Below are 21,793 nucleotides of genomic sequence, written 5' to 3'. Positions count from 1 at the left end.
ATAAAGCTCTTAAAATCTTAAACACTAAACATATATATATATATATATATATATATATATATATATATATATATATATATATATATATATATATATATATATATAAACTAAACTTTCGTTTGTGAGTAATAACTACTTAGCTAAAAGTATATATGATTTTATGCATGATGTATAAGTGTTTAATGCATGAAGTCCAAATTAAATCCCCCAACTTTCTATAATCCCTCACTTATAACCTCTACTTTGTACAACATGTCACTTGCAACCCCTCTACTTTATAAAATAATATTTTTTATTTACTTTTTAAAATATCACTTTCACTGCATTTACCTTCAACTTTGTAATATATCACTTTCACTCTTTCATTTTTTAAACTTCTGTGTTTATCTCGGTCCCCGTAAAATTTATTGTAGCTAATAGTACAAATGGTAAACCCTTTAATTTGTAAAATGATATTTTTCTTCTCTTTACTTTGTAAATTATCACTTCACGCCCTTCACCTTCAACTTTATAAATTATCATTTTTACCCTTTTATTTTCTAAATTTTTGTATTTATCCTCGTCCCCGTTTACTGTAACTATTAGTACAAGTGGTAACCCCTCTATTTTTAAAATATAAATTTTACCACCTCTACCTTCAACTTTATAAAATATCACTTTTACCTCTCATTTTATAAGTTTTTGTGTTTATCTTCGTTCTATAAAATTCACTAAAATTGACTATAGTGAATAGTACAAGTGGTAATGCACAATATACAAGCATATCAATGCTTAAAGTGTAGTTTTAATCCTTCAACTTTGTATAATCTGTCATTTTAAACCCTCATATTTAGTAAAATGATTTTTTTTTCATACTTTTACTTTTTTAAAATATCACTTTCACCCCTCCGTTTTCTAAACTTTCATGTTTATCCCGTAGTATATATAAATATGATTTTTCCTCCTATACTTTGTAAAATGCATTTTCCACCCCTCTATCTTTTAGAAATCTACTTTACACTCTCAATAGAAAAAATCACTATAGTTGATACTATTTTATATAATTCGTTATTTGCAACCCCTCTATTTGTAAGATAATATTTCTATCATTTTACTTTTTAAAGTATCACTTTAACCCTCCACCTCCAACTTTGTAAAATATTACTTTTACCTCTTCATCTTTTATCCTCAACTTTGTATTATCCGTCACTTGGAACCCTTCTATTTTATAAAATGATATATTCCATCTTTTTACTTTTTAAAATATCACTTTCACCCCCTCCGTCTTCAACTTTCGAAAATTTCACTTTCACTAATTCGTTTTCTAAACTTTCGTGGCTATTCAGTATCCCCGTAGTATATATAATCTGATTTTCTCTCATCTACTTTCGTAATACGTAACAAAAACACTTAAAAACCTGCGGCAAAACGCGGACTCAATTACTAGTGTATATATATATATATATATATATATATATATATATATATATGTATATATGAAATTGATTGGTATCGTATTACCGTGGTATTAAAAACTTTGTATCGCTACCCTACCATCATTATTCAATTGGTATGATACTACCACTCAATCATGTTGGCTACCACCAATCTTACCAACATTTTTGATTCAGTTGGTAACATGTTAGTTGGTTTTTCATAATATTTTTGTGGGTCTTAGTCCATGAACCCCAAGTTCATCAATAATTTCATACGTAGTAAACGAAATATATGATTACATATTAGTTTTTTGACAAAACTGCAAATTTGGTCATTGTGGTTTGCAAAAAACTTTGGATGGGGTCCAAAAAGTTTCCAGTCTGCACATAATGTCCAAAATCAATGTTTTTCTGGGTTTTTGGTCCAAAAAAATTTTAAATTACCGATTTACCCTTTTAATTTCAATTTTGCATTTTCTTTTCTTATTTAATTTAATAATTTATGAAATAAAAATAAAAAACAAAAAAGATACACACCCACTCCACCCCAACCAGTACTCTCTCTCTCTCTCTCTCTCTCTCTCTCTCTCTCTCTTTACAAAACCCATCTTCGTCATTCTTTTTTTTTTTAGAAAAATTGAATATCACCATTACCATCTGAACAATATGAAGATCTGGGAACCAGATGAAGATGAAGAAATCAGGGGAAAGATGAAGATGAAGATCTTAAGTTCATCTCATAGCTAATACACAAATTCCATAATTCAGGGGATAGCAATTGATTTCTTTCCTTCAAACACGAACATGCACATACACTCCAGAAATCGAGAACCCTTTCAAATTCTCTCAAAATTTCATCTGTTTCTTCGAATCTATCTTCCAATGGGATCAAAATTTTCATTTGGAAGAGTAATAGATGATAAAAAAAATCATAAGCACCCATTTTGGGTTTACTCTATGATTGAACAACAAGAGGGAACTCACACACATTATGTGTATGTATTTGTGTGTGTGATAAATATAACAAAAAGACGAATGATGGGATTAAGAAAGGGCTAGCACCACTCCCGCATCACTGCTCCTCAATTGCTAACCAGATCGATTTCCTAAAATTGATCTTTGTTTGGATCGATCATCAGGATGTTGAGCAAAGGGGATGTCGTCGGTAGAGGTAAGGAACAGGAATCTGAAACTCAAACTCAAAACATATCTTTTTAATATGGTATATGTAAACTAGTGGAATTAGGAACTCATGAATGAAGCATGAATGTGCAGGTGATAAGTCATTCCAAGATATGGGTTTATTCCACCATTGTAGGAACTCATACAGAGGGTCGATGATGGTTTCGTTGGGGTTGTTGACAGAGAAATCATGGAGATTGGGTTTCTATTTATGACCTCAGGCGTTGTGAAGGATACAGTCGAATGTAGCTTGATCTGTGGGTGATTCTAAAATGTCAATTGGGTGGTTAAGGATGATGATTTACAGATGACGGTGATTGTGAAGAAGATGAGATTGAGAAGAAGATCTGAGTATTGTGTTGGGAGAAAAAGTCGTCTCTGTGTGTGTGTGTGTGTGAGTGTGTGTGTGTGAGAGAGAGAGAGAGAGAATGGAGATGGGATGTTATTTTTTATTTTTTAAAATAAAAAAGTATTTAAATACATACAAAAAAATACAAAAAAGAAATTAAAAGGGCAAAACCGTCATTTCAAGTGTTCCAAGGACCAAAACCACAGAAAAGTTTTGATTTTGGACATTCCATGCAAATCGAAACCTTTTTGGACCCTATCAAAAGTTTTTTACAAACCACAAGGACCAAATTTGCAGTTTTGTCTAGTTTTTTGTTAAAAGTAAAACACATGACTTAATGATTAAATCAATGGTGGACATATATGGAGCAAATGGGGTCATGGCCACTACTCTAATATTGTCCACAAGGGTAAAAAAAAAAAAAATTATTTTATATAAGTGCACTTGTTGTCAAAAAAAAAAAATATAGGTGCAACTCTAATGTTTAAGGCTAGGTAAGTCCATCATCAAGTTAGAAATAAAATATTAGCTCACAGCCAAATTAAACCCAATACCCAATTCTTTAGTTATAGATGTAGGCATAGGCACAATCGTACAAAACAGGGAAAAAAAAAAGACGTTTGCCTCTATGTGAAGCTGTGACGGAAACATCAACAGGAAAAGAAAAAAAAAATTCCAAAAAATATGTACCGACAAATGTCAAATTTAAATATTAAGATGTAATAATCGGTTTAATGTACTATTACTTAAAAAAAATTATGTTATTATATTTGGACGAATTTTTTTTGTTACACTTCTATTAAAAATGTCTGCGTCCGATATAATATTACTTCGTACATATTATAATATAACTTTTTATGTACAAAAATATGAAAGCGAATGCATTAAAACAACATTATAAAATACATCCAATACGTGGATCCATACCAAACACAACGCCATTAACAAACTCAATATTATGTGTCTGGACTCATAAATGGTCTATATCCATAAACATGGGTTGTAAACTACAGTAAATGCCAAAAGTTTAAAGACAAAAGTTTAATATAACTTTTGTTTGTACATTCCATTAAAGCCATTTACTAATAAAATACCCATCTTCCGAGAATTAAAATTTAAAATTATTAATAGCAAACCGTATGGGTTGGGAAGAGTCAGATAATGAGTCAAAATAAATAAATAAATAATATTTTTAACACCGGATAACACAGCTTGGGTCAATTTTGTTTGTCTAATCACTTTTTGTTTGATTATTTAGTATTTTATATATAATTTTTGTACTATATTATTGGGGTTAATAACTAATTTGTGTAATATAATTACTCGTTTTATTGAAAATGTGAAACATAATGGAATTTATACCAATTTGGCTGCATGTTCAACTAGTTACAAAAATTTAGTAACGTATCTATAAATAAAACGTTTAAAAACAATTAATTTTTTTTTTTTGTATAATCATATATCTTATAAAATTCTTAGTTTGATTATATTTTTAATATTATTTTAAATTTTAGAAACAAAAAAAACTACAAAATTAATCCTCATTTAATAATATTTAATTATTAAATATTTTTTAATTAAATTATATTATTAAATATTAAATAATATTTTTCTAAATATCAAATTTACAGTGTTCGTATATTAATATTTTACACTTTTTAAATTGCATAACAAATAACTTTTGTATATTTTTTCTTTAAATTAAAACCCCGACATATTTTTTGTTTCAAATAAAAACATTTTCAATGTTTATTTAAAAAAGATAAATAAAATAAAAGGGTTTTAAAAAATATTTTTCAAATAAAAATATTTTCAACGTTTGTTTAAAAAAAGATAAATTAAATAAAAGAGTTTTACAATATATATATATATATATATATATATATATATATATATATATACATTAAGTGTGACACCCATGTATTACATGAGTTTATTTAAAAAAAATTAAATATGAAATTTTAACAGTTTAAAAAGTTTGAATTTATAAGAAAAATGAGAAAAATTTTAAATTATTAAAATTAACGAGACTTTAATGTATTGAATACATTATATATATAAACTTTTTCTAATAATTACTTTATATATATATATATATATATATATATATATATATATATGTTACCTTATATTAAATGAAGAATTTTAATTTAATAAAATAAAAATTACAATAAAATGACATGTGTCAAAATGAAGGAGAAGATGACATATGGCAAAAAAAACTTTCGTTTATCAGGGAGGATTTAAAAAAAGATAACTATTAATAAGAAATTTATAAATAATTAAATTGATAAAAATACGATATAGTAGATGAATTATTGTGAATGCACAGTTTAATTTTAAAAGCGTGATTATTAATAAACATGTTTTAGTTTTACTTAAAATAAATAGGAAAAGGGACAACAGAAAGCAAAATCGTTTTCCCTCCTTTACACGGTCTTCTTCCGTTCTTTGGCACCGCATCCATCACGATCAATGCTTCACGGTGCCGTCACCGGCTCCGGTTCAGTTTCGCTTTCCGGTAGACGTAATCACAGTTCGTTTTACAGATACGATCATATTTCTCTTCCATTTCATTCGGAATCGTCGATCGCTTTTTACTCAACTGGTCGTTTGTCGCCTTCATTATGTTGCTCGCATTCATCATGGAAGCCAGGGGGTTGGATTTTGAGTCGTTCACCGGTTATAAAGCGTGAATCATCTGATGTTTTTGAAGTCAAAGCGACGTCCGTTCCTGATGACGCCGATGAAAGTGATGCGGCGGCTGTGGCGAAATCGAAAATGGCGGAAACGCTAGTGCTTGGATTGTTGTTCGGAGTCTGGTACCTTTTCAATATCTATTTCAACATCTATAATAAACAGGTTTGCTTGTTTTCTTCTTCTAGGAAGCATTATACGTTTCATCTGAATTTGGTATTTAATTGATGTATGGAGGACGAGTATACATAGTTATATATGCATGTGAAAATCAATTTAATCATAAACCAATCGTGAAATGATTTTGTTAATTTAAAACATCGAGGATCTACTCGTTCCGAATCATTTGTTTTCAGAAATTTTGGAGTAACTCTGTAGAATCAGTTAATGTACTCCTTTCGTGACTTAAAAAAAATCATCTAAATCTAACATATTTTTTTTTGGATCATGAATGATTGATATGGTGCTAGCAAAATAACTTGATCTAAGTGGAGTAGATATGATGATGGACCCACAAAATTATAAATTGGTTTTAAAAAGCGCCCTAAAGCGCTAAAGCCTTTGGGGACCGATGCGCTAAGCGCTAAGCGAAAGCGCTCGCCTAGAGCACACGATGCGCCCCAAATTGAAAAAAATACAAAATATATGAAAATACTTATAAATACTTAAAAATCTCGTAAAATCATAGTAGTATCATATTAAATCCTAAGTACTGATACTAGAAATCGTCTAAACTATCATTCATGATAACAAATAACTTATGAATTATGTGTATGACTTAGCAGTTAGGTAACACACGTTAATAGCAAACAACTTTAACAGAAAACATATAAATATAATGACCAAATTTCATACTTCAGACTGTCAGACTTTAGAGTTTTAGACTTGAGAAGAGAATAGAATATGTAGATTAGTATAATGGAATGGAAGTAGAAAACATTAGCAGAGTTGATTTCTGATTACTTGGAGAAGATGAGTTGGAGCGATGATACGATTTGCTTTGTTTGTGTAATCGTTTTTACCACCTCTAACAATATTGATTCTACATCTCTTTCCTTTATTTATATAAACCTATTGGCCCGTCTAACTTAATTAAACCTATTGGCCCGTCTAACCTAATTAAAAGCCCATTTTCTATTAATTACCCTAAGCGGTATTAAGCGCTGAAGCCCAATGCGGTAAAAAGCGGGAAAATGCGGAAAAGGCGACCGACTAAGGGAATCGCATCGCATCTCATTACTTGATGCGCTTTCGGTCATCGCTTGGGCGCCTAGCGCATTAAGCGCGCCTAGTCGGCGCATTTTTAAACCATTATAATAAAACAGTGAAGTGGTATGAACATACATAAGAGTTGTTTAACCGATGAGATTCCAAAGTGAGAATATTAACTAACCTTTGAAAAATGTTTTAGCTTGAATGGTACTTGAATCCCATTGGCTGACTTTTTTCATTGAACATATAGATAAGATTATACAGTATACATGCTAATTTCATCCCTGATCAATGTTTACAGGTTCTTGAGGTTTTCCCAAATCCAGTAACTTTGACTGCAGTTCAGCTTGCTGTTGGGACTACCATTATATTTTTGACATGGGCATTAAATCTTCATAAATGGCCGAATATCAGTCGTACACAGGTATGCCTTTCATATGAAGAAATTGATCAGATATATTTTTTGATGCTAATTTAATTACATGTACCCAGCTAGTAGCAATCCTGCCACTGGCTGTAATGCACACATTAGGCAATTTTTCAACCAACATGAGTCTTGGAAAAGTTTCTGTTTCATTTACTCACACAATCAAAGCAATGGAACCTTTTTTCACGGTTATACTGTCTACTATGTTTCTAGGAGAGGTTTGATTTCTATCTATTTCCATACATTCCTGTCTATTTATTCTTTTAATCAATTTACACATTTGATGTTGTTTATTTTCATTTAAAAGTTGTATATTAATATATCTTGTCCCATATATGAACAGATACCAACAGCATGGGTAATGAGCTCCCTTGTACCTATTGTTGGGGGAGTGATACTTGCATCTCTCACCGAGGTGTCATTCAATTGGTGAGGACACAGTAACATTTTGTTTTTGTTAATGCAAAAATAGCACTGTACTTCAATTTAATTACGTATTGTGGCACCCTGCTTTCATTTGTTTCTGATACAGTATTATATTTCCAATTCTTTTCTTATTAAACTATTAAAGCATTGTATTTTGAAAATCTACCAAGCATAGCATCGTACTTTTAAAGTTTTCGTTAGTAGGACATTATACTTTAAAAACTTTATCCATTTATAAGATTGCAACTTTCTTTGTATTTGGATGACATTGCTGTAAGATGAAGACATAAAAGTAGGATGCTATAATAAACACATCAATGGAAGTGCGTTGCTGTTGACCCAACAACAAACGTGACATCACTATCTTAAATTCTTATTATGTTGTAATGTTTTGCAATTGGGAAATAGGCCTGGATTTTGGAGTGCAATGGCATCCAATTTGGCAAATCAATCACGCAATGTTTTGAGTAAAAAAGTTATGGTTCAGAAAGAGGTAATCTATTCTTGGCTAATAACTCTTTCTGTTTATTGATGTGGTATCATGAACTGCAAGTATACCTAAGAACCTGCAAATTTTACAGGAACCATTGGACAACATTACCCTCTTCTCAATCATAACAATTATGTCTTTCTTCTTGTTTACCCCTGTTGCCTTGCTCGTTGAAGGAGTCAAATTTACCCCTTCTTACCTACAATCCGCTGTGAGTATATTAATAAAATCAAGCACTAATTTGTTACCCTGTGGTTTATATTAATAACATCAAGCCATTTATTCCCTCTTTTATATTTTCAGGGGCTAAACATCAAACATGTGTACATTAGGTCTCTCCTTGCTTCAATCTGCTTCCATGCTTATCAGCAGGTAATCTAAATTCTAAATCAATACAAATACACCTATACTTTGAGTGGGCTTTAATTTTGACCTGTTTGACCTAATTCTTTTATAGCTCACTTTTTGTGATTTTGATAAAATTTGTTTACACAGGTTGCTTACATGATACTGCAAAGAGTATCTCCAGTTACACATTCTGTAGGCAACTGTGTGAAGCGAGTAGTGGTCATCGTATCCTCTATCTTCTTCTTCCGCACACCGGTCTCATTTATCAACTCCATAGGTAAAATTTACTATAATGCCCTTCTCTTGTATCTTTTCTTAATAAACCAAAATCCAGCACTCTCACAATTTTCATTCAGGGACTGGAATTGCCCTTGCCGGAGTATTTCTATACTCACAGGTGAAACGCATCAAGCCCAAAACCGCATAAACTTGTTACTTGTGTTTACAATAAAATTTGAAATCTTTTGGTAATAGATTCCACTACATTGTTGTTAAAAAGACAACAATACCCTTTGGTAGATATTCTGAGTAAAAAAACTTCATTTCCAACTGTTGTTTTAGTTCATTTGAAGGTTATATTAGTGATACTGATGTTGAAGCACAATGTATAGCTTTTTAAGCAATAGAAATTTCGAGGATCTCCAATTGATTACAAGACTGTGTAATTAACCTGGTAACATTTTTTTTTTCCGGATATAATAACATATGAGTTTGACAAGTCGTAAGCATTTGTATATATAATTGTTTTTTTAGCTTAATTTTTCATTTTATATATCCAATCACTAGAGAAAAATGTAATTATAATCATAAATTTATAAATAAATTAATTTTTTTTTCTAGATATAGTAACTTCTATGTCATTTTACTAGCATACCTCAATAACAAATACCAGTCACAGTTTCAGATTCATATCGTGTTATTGGTTGCATCATGTTCGTTTCCTTATATACCTCAAGTAAAAACCACATATCATATATGTTTCACAAACTACTTTCAAAGTCATTTGCAACCAAATGTCCACCATTTTGCAATGCCAAGTTATCAAATGGACTCCATTATCTACAATTAGAAAATCTTCATTTTACCAAGGGTTAACTTAAAAAAGATGACTTGTTGTTGAGGGGCAAAAAAGATACAAATGCATTTTTGGGGATGAAAAATGTTAAAAGTTTCTCGCAAGGGGACCCAATCCATAGTTTTTGACATACCACATGGACAAAATTTGTAATTTCTCTAAACTAAAAGATGTTACAAACCCCGGAATAGCCATAAGAAAAAGAGAATGGATTGGATGTTGAATCCTTTTACAAACATCTTTGCTGGAAAACCTTTTCAGGGTTGTGAGGAAAATCAATATGCATTTTAGAGGCAGAAAGCCAATCTTTGTCACTGCAAACACACAATTTGCCGAACTAGTTATAGACTAGGGTTTATTTTCATTCCATGGGGATAAGTGTTTTTTTAATTCATTACTTGATGTGGTTGATGGTTTGTAGGGGACAATAAATATAAGATTTAGGAGTAGGGTTACTCGGTGTATGCCTTATTCGTTTAAAAAAGATGTTATTTTGGAATGAAATTTCATTATATATATATATATATATATATATATATATATATATATATATATATATATATATATATATATATATATATATATATATATAATTAGTAAAAATATAAAAGTATTTAAAACTATATTTTAATTAAAGAGATAAAAAAAATATAATTAAAAAGAAGATATTAAATATATATTGAGTGATCAATAAAAATTAAAATATATGCTCTCCGATGGTAAACACAAGCATTAAGTTTTGTATCTAATATTGGAAAAAATCTTTGTGATTTAAAAAACTATTATTACTATTATAACTCGTAATTACTACTATTGGTATTATTAATATTGTTATAATAATAATTATTATGATTACCGTCAGTTTTACTATTATTTCTATTTATATAATTGTCATTTTATGTAGTTTTCATATATATATTTACACAGGACGGATTCAATGCTTGAGACGGGTGGGTGTGGGGGGCATGTGCCCCCAATGATATGTTTTTTTAATATAATTTATTGGTTAATTTAATTCAAAAATTTATACATATAATACCATGCCCCCATTAAAATTGGGCTAGGATCTTCACAAGATGTAGTTTAGGAGCATTTTTGGCTGAAGGAAAAAAATTGACAACTAACTAAATTAAATCCACTTTGATGCATATTATCATAATATATTCTCCTACAACTAAATGATGAATGCGTCATGACTCATGTGTATGTATGTTTATGGAGTCGAAAACATGATATTTAAGAAATATGTATGAAGTTATGAACATATGGCAGGAAGTTTTTTAATACCCCATTTCAATTTTTTCATTATTTTATGTAATTGAAACTATTATGATTGTTACATTTCATTTTGTTATTTTGTTTTATTCTTTACACCATATAATTTAAGGGTTATAAAGATAATTTTGAATGTTATTCATATAAGTTTTTTTAGAAGTAGTATTATGAATGATAAAAGAACCATCATATGTAAATTTTGTAGTATTTTTTATGTGATTTTGTTAAATTTATGAAATTTTATAAATGTTTGAATTTTGAATAGGGAAGTATATTCTTTGTGGATTTTATGTGAAATTTGTCTTTTTTTATTGGAATAGAATAGTAGAGACAATTTTTTTATTGTAACTAATTTGATATCACCTAATCATATTCATATACTTGATATAGTGTCCCAACAAAAAAATATTCTGAACCCGCCACTACTTTTGCACGGTTTCGAACATTATGGATTATCTGAATGGTTCAGCAATATTTCAACATGAGCATGTCGCTGGATGATGGTTTTTTGACATCCTTGCCCCTTTGCCCTAATACCCTTCGACACCCGCCTAATCGCATACTCTTTCCAGTCGACGTTCCTTCAGCGAATCCTATTTCCGGCCAGCTCCGCCACTCCCCCATCGCTGCCCCTTCGTCAGCGCCAGCGCCAGCGCCGACGGTAAGCTTCTTTTCTTCATCTCTGAAATCGACTTTTCCATGAAACCATCTCTGAAATCTGATTTCGAAAATACGTGCTTAAAACCTGTCTTCGAAAATCCGGGTTTCGTATACGAAATACTGGTTATATTGGCTTTAAATTGTAGGCATCTGATTTTCTGTTGATGAAATTTAGATTTGCTGAATTGTGTTGTTGACCCTCTAAATTGTAGTCATTAACATAGGCAATTAGGGATTCTTTCCGTTGTTGAGTTTTAAAGATGGCTAAACTACTGGCTATATTGGCTTTCTGTTACTATAGGGCCAAGATTATACAACATAAATCATTACTAGAGGGCCTTTTAATTTACAATCAGCTCCCTCCAAGAAATTAAAAGGCCTTTAAGTTGAATTTATGTTTCTTATTGGCCTTTGCCATTGGTTGCTAACTTGCTATGAATTTTTCTTGCAATCCAAACATTTTCAAAGAGTATTGTTATAGTGCTCAGTAAAGATATTGCTTATGGCTTTTTACTTGCAATTGGTAGGGGGAATAGTCATAAAGTTTCATCAAGTATTCAAAAAAGATATTGCTTATGGCTTTTCAGAAGAATTACCTATGAAGAAATTGGTGATGATGTATTTGTGTCGTTGTTTAATGAGTCTAGTGACATATCTGAATAAAAACACATGGTTGTGGTTTTATGTTATGTTGATAGATGTGGACTTGTTAAGGTGATATCTGTTGGTATTGTGTGTATAAGAGATGCATCTTCAAATTCAATGTTGAGCTCATTTTTCGTGCTCAGTGTATAAATTTGTTTAGATGTCTACCAACATATGTATGAACCACAGTATGATAAGGGTATACAATAGTTGATTAATCAGTGAAACATTTTAAGTTTAAGTGTAATGAGCAGTCTTGCACCATTTTTTATGTAATTTTGGCAAGTACATTTTATTACACTAATTAGAATCTTTTTTGGAGATGGATTGTTGTAATTCTGTAACACCCCACTAAACAGATGCAAAGTGAGTATGCTTTGGTATTTGAATAGTTGATTTTTGATGCTAACGATGATTTTGTAATTTCAGGAAAACAATCAAATAAGATTGATGTAGGATTTTGTCTTGCAGTTTTACACAAAAACATGGCTGAAGTGGATCTCACAATGGCATTCAAACTAACCCCTTCTCTTCTAGAACAACTTGGGAAAGCATTAAATGAGCTACAATCCCATTCAGACACCACTTCAAACACTGTCTCATTCACCGAAATAAGTGACCACTTCCGTGACCTCGAATCAAAAATGTTAAAAAAATACACCGAACTCGAATCCAAAGAGAAATCCTTCAAACAAGAAGAATCCAACAGCCGCCAATCCCTAGCGGCAAAAGTGGCGGCAGTTGCCGAAAAAGAACAAGACATGTTCGACCGCATTCAGCTCTTAAAAGACGCCGCCGTCGCCGCCATTGCTGAGGCCCGCGCCAATCACCTTCCGCCACCTGTCGACAACACCGCTGATGATGTCACCGATGACATGGACAACACCAAGGTAATAATACCAAACTCCCCTGAAGAAACAAATGACGATGGTGGTGGTGGTGACTCGGTCACGTTTTATGACGAGTTGACTCGGTTATGCGACCAGATGGATGCAAAAGGACTTGTGAGTCTCTTTATGGAAAACCGAAAAAATATATCTGTTTTACGTGAAGAACTTAGTCATGTACTTAAAAGTACAAAAGAACCAGGTCGTCTGGTTCTTGACGCACTTGAGGGTTTCTATGCCGACGACACCACCACCGCTGCCGCCGCCGCCAGCGGTGGCGGCTCTCAGGGAATGAGGCAGTCGTGTATAGCTATTATGGAGTCTTTGAGTGCCATGTTGGCAGGGGGGGAGATGGGGGCAGATGTTTTGTTAGGACTTGAAATTAAGCAAGAAGCCAAGGCTATGGCTAATGAGTGGAGGGGTAAATTGGTAATTAATGATAATGATGATGATAATGATGGAAAGTCATTGGAAGTTGAGGGGTTTTTGCAGCTTGTTGCGACTTTTAGGGTTGCATCGGAGTTTGATGAAGACGAACTCTGCAAACTTGTTTTTGCGGTTTGTGAGCGTAGAGAAGCACCGAGTTTATGTCGGGCTCTTGGTTTAGCACACAAAATGCCAGGTTTGTGCCTTTGTGGACATCATTGGCCCTTTTTGTCCCCTCCCTTAAAGCCCTTAGTTTTGAGATTTTCATGGTGTACAATGGCGATATCATATCGTTGGTTTTGTTTTGAGTTGAAAATTAGGGTTTGATGTTATTTTTTTATTTTGGTAGGTGTTATTGAGGAGCTGATTAGTAGTGGGAAGTTGATTAGTGCGGTGCATTTTGTGCATGGATTTGAGCTTGCGGATAGATTCCCAACTGTACCACTTTTGAAGACTTATTTGAAGGATTTGAGGAGGAGTTCACAAGGGAAACGTGGTAATTGGGGCAATCCAGAGAGTGGTCTGGTATGATCCCTGGTCTTATTATTTTGTTCTTATCTTTGTTTTATTTTGAAAATCTCTATTTTTTGACATTTTTTTTTCACAATATGAAAGTACATTAACATTTCTTGCATTTAACTCGATTAATTATTCATGCAGAACGAAGGAAACACGAAAGAGCTCGCAGCACTACAAAACGTAGTCTACTGCGTGCAAAAATATGAGCTGGAAACGGAATACCCACTCGAAGCAATTTACAGAAGACTGGAACAATTAGAAAGAGCAAAAGTCGATAGAAAAAGGTCATCACGTGATCCACCTACTATTAATAGGTTTCGTGACTCACCTACCAAACACCACCACCAAAATAAAAAACAACGATCAAAAAGTGGCGGCTTCGGCGGTGGTGGTGGAGGTGGAGGTTACGGGCACCACCGCCACCATAATGGGCGGCACGCTCCTCCTCCTCCAGCCTACATGGATAGATCACTTTATGCCGCTCAGCCCGGTGAGCGGTACCCTCAGGTGGATTACAGCTATCCGGCAGCGGCTCCTCCACCTACTCAGGCGGCGTATTCTCAACAGGTTTATGAACAGAGTGCGTATTACTACCCTCCACCGGATGCGGCGGCGGCAGGGGCGGGGGCAGCAGCTTACGGGGTGTATACGAGTAGCGGTGCACCGGCGGCCTATCAACCAGCTCCTTATCAACCATATACATACCAGTAGCGGTGGGCCCGCTTTTTACTGTCAAAAAATATATGTAAGTGGTCAGGACAAGGGTGTTTTCGGTATTTAGGTCAATTTTGTTTTTATTTTTTACTTTTTAATGCTAGCTACTTTGTACACTTTAATGATAACTGTGTTTTGAGGCAAAGCTATAAAGTGCTTAGCCTATTTTCGCCTTTTTGACCTAGTTGAAAATGATATCATATGTGAACATCAGTATACCTTTTTACATCAGGCTTAAGCCTAAAAAATCACGTGGATCGCAAGCTTGCTCTTTTTTTGCGAGTTTACTAATTATACCCATTTACTTCTAGTTCTTTTGGTCATTTTAGATGTACATTTAGGATTTATCAGAAAAATAACTCACCAGTATAATGTGTATTTGTACTGCATAAGCCTAACCAAATACTTCATATTGATCGTTTTTACCACATAAATATCGCTTTGAAGTTGTGCGATCTACAACAATACTTCAAGATTTTTTTGCTATTTTATAATCCAGCTTGTTATGTAAATACTTTTTACCAATTTTGGTGAATAAAAATGGCATGTCTGTTAACTTAAATGGTTAAAAACTAGCATGTTTGATGTATAAAAAGACCTCTTTTTATTTCAAATCCGAAATTGTGAGAAAATGCATGGTCGTTCTGGAAATGGGTAGAGAGTTTTTGAAAAATGCATGGTTATATCCGTAATAGTCTTATAATACAAATTCCTCGTGTCCTGATCTCCAGGTTATTTTCCTATTTTTACTTTTTAACTGATTAAATACTTTTCATCCTGTTTGTGACAGTGGATCTTGAAAGATTTAGTTTCAAGTTAGTTTGTTCTTTTAGGCCTGCTATCGTCAAATGGATATAGATGTTGAAGCAAATTGTGAATAGTAAGAACTAAGAACATTACCCATAATAGCAATGTACTTGATTCTTTTACCTATAATAACATTATACTTGATTCGTTTACCCAAAAATAACAACATACTTGACTCTTTTACCCATAATAGCATTTGAAGCCACCATTGAGTGGTTCACATATAAGACACAAAATAAAAAACATATTTTAATTTTGTATGTGAACACCCATGTAAGTAAATACTTGTAGTGAACAAATAATTTTCGGGGTTAGTGCAGTATAATAGAAAAATACATTGCTAGTTTTTGCATTTAGCCCTTTTTTCAACTTGCCATTTTCCTGGTTTCAGCTAATTCTTTAAGTCTATCACTCTATTGTCACCTTGAGTCACTACATGCCTGATCGGGTTGTCATCTAATCCCTTTGATTCTAATAAACTACCAGTGTTGAATTGTTAAGTAATCATAATTCATAAGGGGTAAATGCCAGAACCGCAAAAGCTAGATGGGTTGTTTCAAAGTGCTAGATGCTTGGTTACTTTTCTGAGTAACTCACAGTTTTGATTATAACTACATATTCATCAATTTTGTATAACTTTAGATTATGCGAGCCTTGAAGAAATGTGTTAAAAGTTTGATTCATCAATTTTGTTTTACCTTAAACTATGCAATTAAGTGGACAACATATGCATTTATTGTTTTATTTTCTTCACTCTTGGTTGTCTCCTCACATACAATTGACTGTATAATGGGAAAAAAAAAACCAATGTACAAGTTTTGTCATAGATATTAAATCTCCATAGCTTAGATATATAACCATGCATGCAACCAGTGTCCAATTAGGAAATCAGAGTATAAGTATGGGATAAGTAATAATGGTTAAGATGTATAATGTATATGTATTTACATGTTTCCCTCAATCTTTTGTATTTGGGTCATAAACAACAAACATCAAAGGAGAAATAGTATATATTGTTTCTTCTTTTGTATATTCAGCAACAAAAAGATTAGAAGTATGTGTAATTTGTAAATAGGAACCCCAATCGTCAATTACGTAAGTTTGTTAAGTGCTTTGTATTGTTTAGACTTTGGAGTACTGTAGGATAGTAAAAGTCAAGCCTGGGCATTTGGTCTAGTGGTATGATTCTCGCTTTGGGTGCGAGAGGTCCCGAGTTCGATTCTCGGAATGCCCCTTTTTTTATGTGCTCTTTCCATTACTTTTGTGCTCTTTCCCTATATTTACGAACCCACTACTGATTTTTCCGTCCTTTTACTAGTTTCTTTTTGTATCCAAATCAAAATAAAATAATAAAATATAGTAGCCAAGTGGTTTGTCAATACGGCTATTGTCAAATTGGTCATAATCTTTAATTATTGATCATCACGTACTATGTTAGACAATATTAATTTAATCTAATTTTGAGTCCATGTTCAAGCCTAAGAAAATTATTTTCTATAAATAATAAAATTTTCAAACCAAACTTTAAAAAAAAAAACAAAAACATGAATAAATCATATAGTATCACATGATATATAATAATAATCTTTTTTTTCATAAAATCCAATGAAATTTGTGCATTTAAATAGCATTATAATATACATCCATGTCGTGGATCCCATACCAAAACACTAGATCATTCAACAATCGCCCGCGAAACTTAATATTATGTCTTTGGACTCATAACGGTCTATATACATAAACATGAGGTGTAAATCGAAATAAATGCCAAAAACTCAAAGACAAAAGTTTAATATGACTTTTCAAATGTATATTTCTATTAGAGCTCTTAATTACTAAAAGATAAAATTACAAAAACGGTGTCTTTTACAAAAGTTCATAGATTTAGTCTGAGACTTTTTTCTTTACGAGCATGGTACATATTGTTTCAGTTTGTTACGCAGTTGGTTTCTAACCCATATAAAATGTTTGTTTTATCCTTTTAATTTTTTTTTTATTTTATAGAAACGAATTTCATTAAAAAAACAATACCCGACATTTATACAATTTCCTTAGTTTGAGTTCAGACACACCCGAGAGTGTCCGAATCCCTCAAACCAAGGCTCTGATACCAACTTGTAACATCCTAAAAATACAACCTAAAATTTTTTGTTTGAAAACATTACTAAACCATAATATCAAATATCAAAAGATAAAAACCATGAATCGTGTATCTCAAAATGTCATAATAAATTTATCAAATTGAAACTAGTGTCAAGGTCATATCAAAATATCAGAGTCTAACTCCCAGGCTAAACTGTGGTGTGTGTCATATCATCGTCCCGAGCCCTTTCCATTGCTACCTGAAGTACCTAAAACCAAAATTGAAACTGTAAGCACGAAGCTTAGTGAGTTTCCCCAAAGTACCACATACCATACAATAACATATAAGCACATACTGGGCCTTGCTCACTGCATCAGACCGAAGTCCGGAACTAACTAGGGTCTCGCCCACTGCATCAGATCGAAGTCCGGAACTAACTAGGGTCTTACCCACTGCATCGGACTGAAGTCCGAAACTAACTAGGGCCTTGCCCACTGCATCGGACCGAAGTCCGGAACTGCATCGGACTGAAGTCTGAAACTAACTAGGGCCTCGCCCACTACATCGAACCAAAGTCCGGAACTGACTGATCATAGCATAACATAATCAAAGCATATAACATAAACATATATACTACATACTGCATCGGACCATAGTCCGGAACACATAACACATAACATGCCTGTATCACAAAGACATCAAGCATACTGAACTACTGCATCAGACTGTATTCCGAAACTACTGCTAACTAAACGGGTCGGCATTGTGGCCGTAGACCCGTTCCTACTGAAAGGAAACTCACCTCGCAAGGCTGACTGCTGAAATGCTGATCAGGAACTGTTTGACTGCTGCTCCGGTAACTCCCCGGCTACAATTCTCAAAAGATACTTAATCAAACACTGATAACTAATCTTAGGGTAAAATGACTATTTTACCCCCTGGTCAAAGTCAACAACCTGTTGACCTGACTCGCCGAGTTGGGTCGTCAACTCGTCGAGTCCCTATCTTTCCTTCTATTTCCTTACCCGACTCTACTCGCCGAGTTTAGCCACAACTCGACGAGTTCCCCTTCCTTATTGACATCGTGCCAACCTTCATCCGACTCGTCGAGTTGTATGATCAACTCGTCGAGTTCACCTTCAACATAAGAACACATCCAATCTGTGACTCGCCGAGTTGTACAGACAACTCGTCGAGTCTGTTCTTACGGGTAAGGAGATTTCCTTGGACTCGCCGAGTCAGGGCGTAGACTCGTTGAGTCCCTCTACACTCAGATCCATGACTTAACTCACTGATTCCTTACTCCATTCACTAAGCATACTCGCTGCTATTGAACATGGAATCTAAGACTCGCGACCTGACTCGTCGAGTCAGAAGAACGACTCGTCGAGTCCTTTGCATGCAGTTTCTATTTAGTCGATTCTATTCTGCTTTATTGCATCTAATTCATAGATCTGAGTTTCTGGGACTATCTGAACACGTAAAGTTGCTAACTTTACGTGTACCGAAGAGGCAATGAAGCAATAACACTCAAACTTGGCTATTATGGGAGGTTACTTGACCAGAACCAAGCCATGGCTGCCAAAAGGTGGCCTTCTTGAGCTCCTGGAGCTCAAAAGAGGCTAGATCAGAGATATGGCTCGGTTACAAAGCTCCATCACTAGGGATTTGGGGTTTTTAAGCTCAAAACCATTAATTTGGGGACAAACTAGATCTAGTAGTACAATAATCAAGATGAAAGCTTTATTACCAGAAAGGATGGCCAAAGAGGAGTATAATCTTGATCTACTTCTTCTTCCTTAAGTTCCTCTGCCTTCTTCTTCTTCTTGCTTAACAATGCACCAAAAATTCCTTCACAAGGGCAAAGATCACTCACACACACTTCAAGGAGGCTAGGGTTTCGGGAATAAGTCCCTGAGAGGCGAAGGAGGCTGGTTTGGGGCTATAATGATGTTTAAATAGGGCACACACCCTGAAAATTAGGGCTTCATCCAGACTGGCGGACTCGCCGAGTCCGGAATATGGACTCGTCGAGTCGCCACACCAACTTCACGTGCTGACCCGCTGCTACTCGACGAGTTAGGGCTACTGACTTGTCGAGTAGCATCTAAATTAAGAAGAAAAATAATGTTTTAAATGCGTACCAAGAACGGGGCGTTACACTATGGTTTGGGGTAATTTGCTCGTTTGGTCCCTAACTTATTTTTTTTAACTCGGAAGATCCCTACTATTTGTTTTTGTTTCGCACTTGGTCTCTACTGTTTGTTTTTGTTAAACGCTTGATCTATGCCCTACCTAAAAATACTATTATTTAAAAAAATATGGGGTAGGTAAGATAAGGTGGGGAGTGTGGGGTTGGGGTGTGTTTATTTCAATAAATTTAAAACATAAGGGAAATATAGTCTTTTTAGGTAAAACAGGGACCAAACGCATAACGAAAACAAATAATAGGGACCTTCTGAGTAAAAAAATAAGTTAGGGACCAAACTTGCAAATTACCCTAAACCAAAAGGATCATTCGTGTAATTTACTCTTAATTAAAACCCATACATATGTTATACTTTCCTCTCTCTCTCTCTTTATATATATATATATATATATATATATATATATATATATATATATATATATATATATATAATAGAGGTCAAAAACTTCAACCAAAATTCATTTAAAATCTAATATTTCAAATGCTTTTTAATAACGATTGTAAAAATTTCAACATGTGTTAGTTAATTCATTGATTAATAAAAATATTAATGTTTTGAAACTCCTAACTCTTAAACTTATATTATTTAATTTGTTACTTAACTAAAATATTTTTCCTATATAAAAATAACATTTTTATGGTTACTCATATTTCTTTATTTAATTAGAAAACAAGGTGTACATAGAATAATTACTTTAATTTGACATAGTAATCTATACCACTAGAGAGAGATGTTATATTTAACCGATGGTAGGAGATCTACATACCCTTTTAATTATTTATATTATTGCTTAGTAATATCTATTTTATATTCCTATTCACCTTAATTTTTTAGGTACAAATTAAGGAAGAGGATTCTCGGCGCACCAACATAAAGTTAAACGTACGTCTTGCAAAATATGTAATTAAAATTAAATATCATATTTACTAATCGACTTATTTTAAAAATATTGATGACATTTATGTATAATGATATATTTTGTATGACTTCATTCTTAACTTCAATGTTTAATATTTGAAAGTTCATATATGAAACCTTAGATGTTTTGGTGTAATATAAATAGTGTAATACAAAGTTTATTAGTTCAATATTGTTTATTAATAGCTCATTCAAAACAACTTATTTCTTATTTTATCCAAAAAATATTATCGGACATAAGAAAAATAGATTATATTAATATTATACAAAAACTTATAACATATATTAGATATTATAAAAATAAAAGTAAAATTTATAAGGTATGGACAATATTAGATTGTATCAAAATATAAGTTGATGGATTTTTATGTTATTTGATAATTCGGTTAATGCCCAAAACATGACTAAAAACGTAAATTTCAACATATTTCTATTCTTTCGCAAAAAGTATTTTAACAACTTGTGCATGTTGCGCGATACGCCTAGTTGTTTTTATATTAATATGGAATTTTGTGAACATTGCAATTGTGTGTTTATTTTCGAATTAATTTTTATTATATTTATGGTTTTAGAGGGGCTATTTTTTCTTTTTGTCCTGGGCCCACTATATGTTTGGACCATCTCTCTCTCTCTCTCTCTCACTCTCTCTCTCTCTCACACACACACACACACATGAACCCCATCGTCGCTACTCTTTTCATCTTCTGTTTCACCCCTTTACCAATGACCTCTTTATTTTACGATTAACATCAAAAGCCTAACTAGATCACCTTCGTTATTGTCCCTGAAGTCTCCCAAATCAAATGTTAAGATTTGATGTTGATAAATAGACTAACGTTGAAGTTGATTATATTTTCATTCACTCTACCCCTTGATGTATGTTTTTTAGAGTATTACTGTGAAACGTCATGATTTTTCACTTCAATTTGTTTTTATTTAAAAACGTCATTTAACAGATTAAAACAACAGAAATCCTTCTTTATTCGTTAGAAAATATCACCAACATCACTTATTTCAAAACTTTCAAA

General features: G+C 32.9%; 2 protein-coding genes and 1 non-coding gene across 4 annotated transcripts; all 3 read left to right on the top strand.

Annotated features, from left to right (window-relative positions):
* The first annotated feature begins 5,331 nt into the window (after nucleotides 1–5,331).
* On the top strand, nucleotides 5,332–9,264 carry LOC145081677 (triose phosphate/phosphate translocator, non-green plastid, chloroplastic-like). Its single transcript, XM_079023260.1, has 9 exons — nucleotides 5,332–5,808; nucleotides 7,157–7,279; nucleotides 7,348–7,500; nucleotides 7,626–7,711; nucleotides 8,117–8,201; nucleotides 8,290–8,409; nucleotides 8,502–8,570; nucleotides 8,694–8,823; nucleotides 8,903–9,264. Exons 1-9 carry the CDS (start codon nucleotides 5,422–5,424, stop codon nucleotides 8,971–8,973), a joined length of 1,224 nt encoding a protein of 407 aa, XP_078879386.1. The 5' UTR covers nucleotides 5,332–5,421; the 3' UTR covers nucleotides 8,974–9,264.
* Nucleotides 9,265–11,322: 2,058 nt separating this feature from the next.
* On the top strand, nucleotides 11,323–14,912 carry LOC145081651 (FRIGIDA-like protein 4a). 2 transcript variants are annotated; one of them, XM_079023259.1, is made up of 4 exons: nucleotides 11,323–11,557; nucleotides 12,673–13,710; nucleotides 13,864–14,039; nucleotides 14,175–14,912. In XM_079023259.1, the coding sequence occupies exons 2-4, from the start codon at nucleotides 12,687–12,689 to the stop codon at nucleotides 14,742–14,744; spliced, it is 1,770 nt and encodes a 589-aa protein (XP_078879385.1). In that variant the 5' UTR covers nucleotides 11,323–11,557; nucleotides 12,673–12,686; the 3' UTR covers nucleotides 14,745–14,912. The 2 variants fall into 2 exon arrangements, with proteins under 2 accessions (XP_078879385.1, XP_078879384.1); XM_079023258.1 differs by having other exon boundaries at nucleotides 11,324–11,557; nucleotides 12,631–13,710.
* Nucleotides 14,913–16,716: 1,804 nt separating this feature from the next.
* On the top strand, nucleotides 16,717–16,788 carry TRNAP-UGG (transfer RNA proline (anticodon UGG)). The gene has a single exon. It is a non-coding gene; the product is annotated as a tRNA-Pro (tRNA).
* Nucleotides 16,789–21,793: the final 5,005 nt, after the last annotated feature.

The sequence above is a fragment of the Lactuca serriola genome, chromosome 1, assembly GCF_051521515.1.
Source record: "Lactuca serriola cultivar US96UC23 chromosome 1, Lser_US96UC23_V15, whole genome shotgun sequence".
Taxonomy (NCBI): Eukaryota; Viridiplantae; Streptophyta; class Magnoliopsida; order Asterales; family Asteraceae; genus Lactuca; species Lactuca serriola.
This window is presented reverse-complemented; position numbering and strand designations above follow the sequence as displayed.

What these genes read in the sequence shown, in the direction of transcription:
- LOC145081651 (XM_079023259.1), top strand. Translation starts at nt 12,687, where the DNA reads ATGGCTGAAGTGGATCTCACAATGGCATTCAAACTAACCCCTTCTCTT. An exon ending in TTTAGCACACAAAATGCCAG is followed by an intron (nt 13,711 to 13,863) that starts GTTTGTGCCTTT and finishes TTATTTTGGTAG; the next exon opens with GTGTTATTGAGGAGCTGATT. An exon ending in GCAATCCAGAGAGTGGTCTG is followed by an intron (nt 14,040 to 14,174) that starts GTATGATCCCTG and finishes TTATTCATGCAG; the next exon opens with AACGAAGGAAACACGAAAGA.
- LOC145081677 (XM_079023260.1), top strand. Translation starts at nt 5,422, where the DNA reads ATGCTTCACGGTGCCGTCACCGGCTCCGGTTCAGTTTCGCTTTCCGGT. An exon ending in TCAACATCTATAATAAACAG is followed by an intron (nt 5,809 to 7,156) that starts GTTTGCTTGTTT and finishes CAATGTTTACAG; the next exon opens with GTTCTTGAGGTTTTCCCAAA. An exon ending in GCTTCCATGCTTATCAGCAG is followed by an intron (nt 8,571 to 8,693) that starts GTAATCTAAATT and finishes TTGTTTACACAG; the next exon opens with GTTGCTTACATGATACTGCA.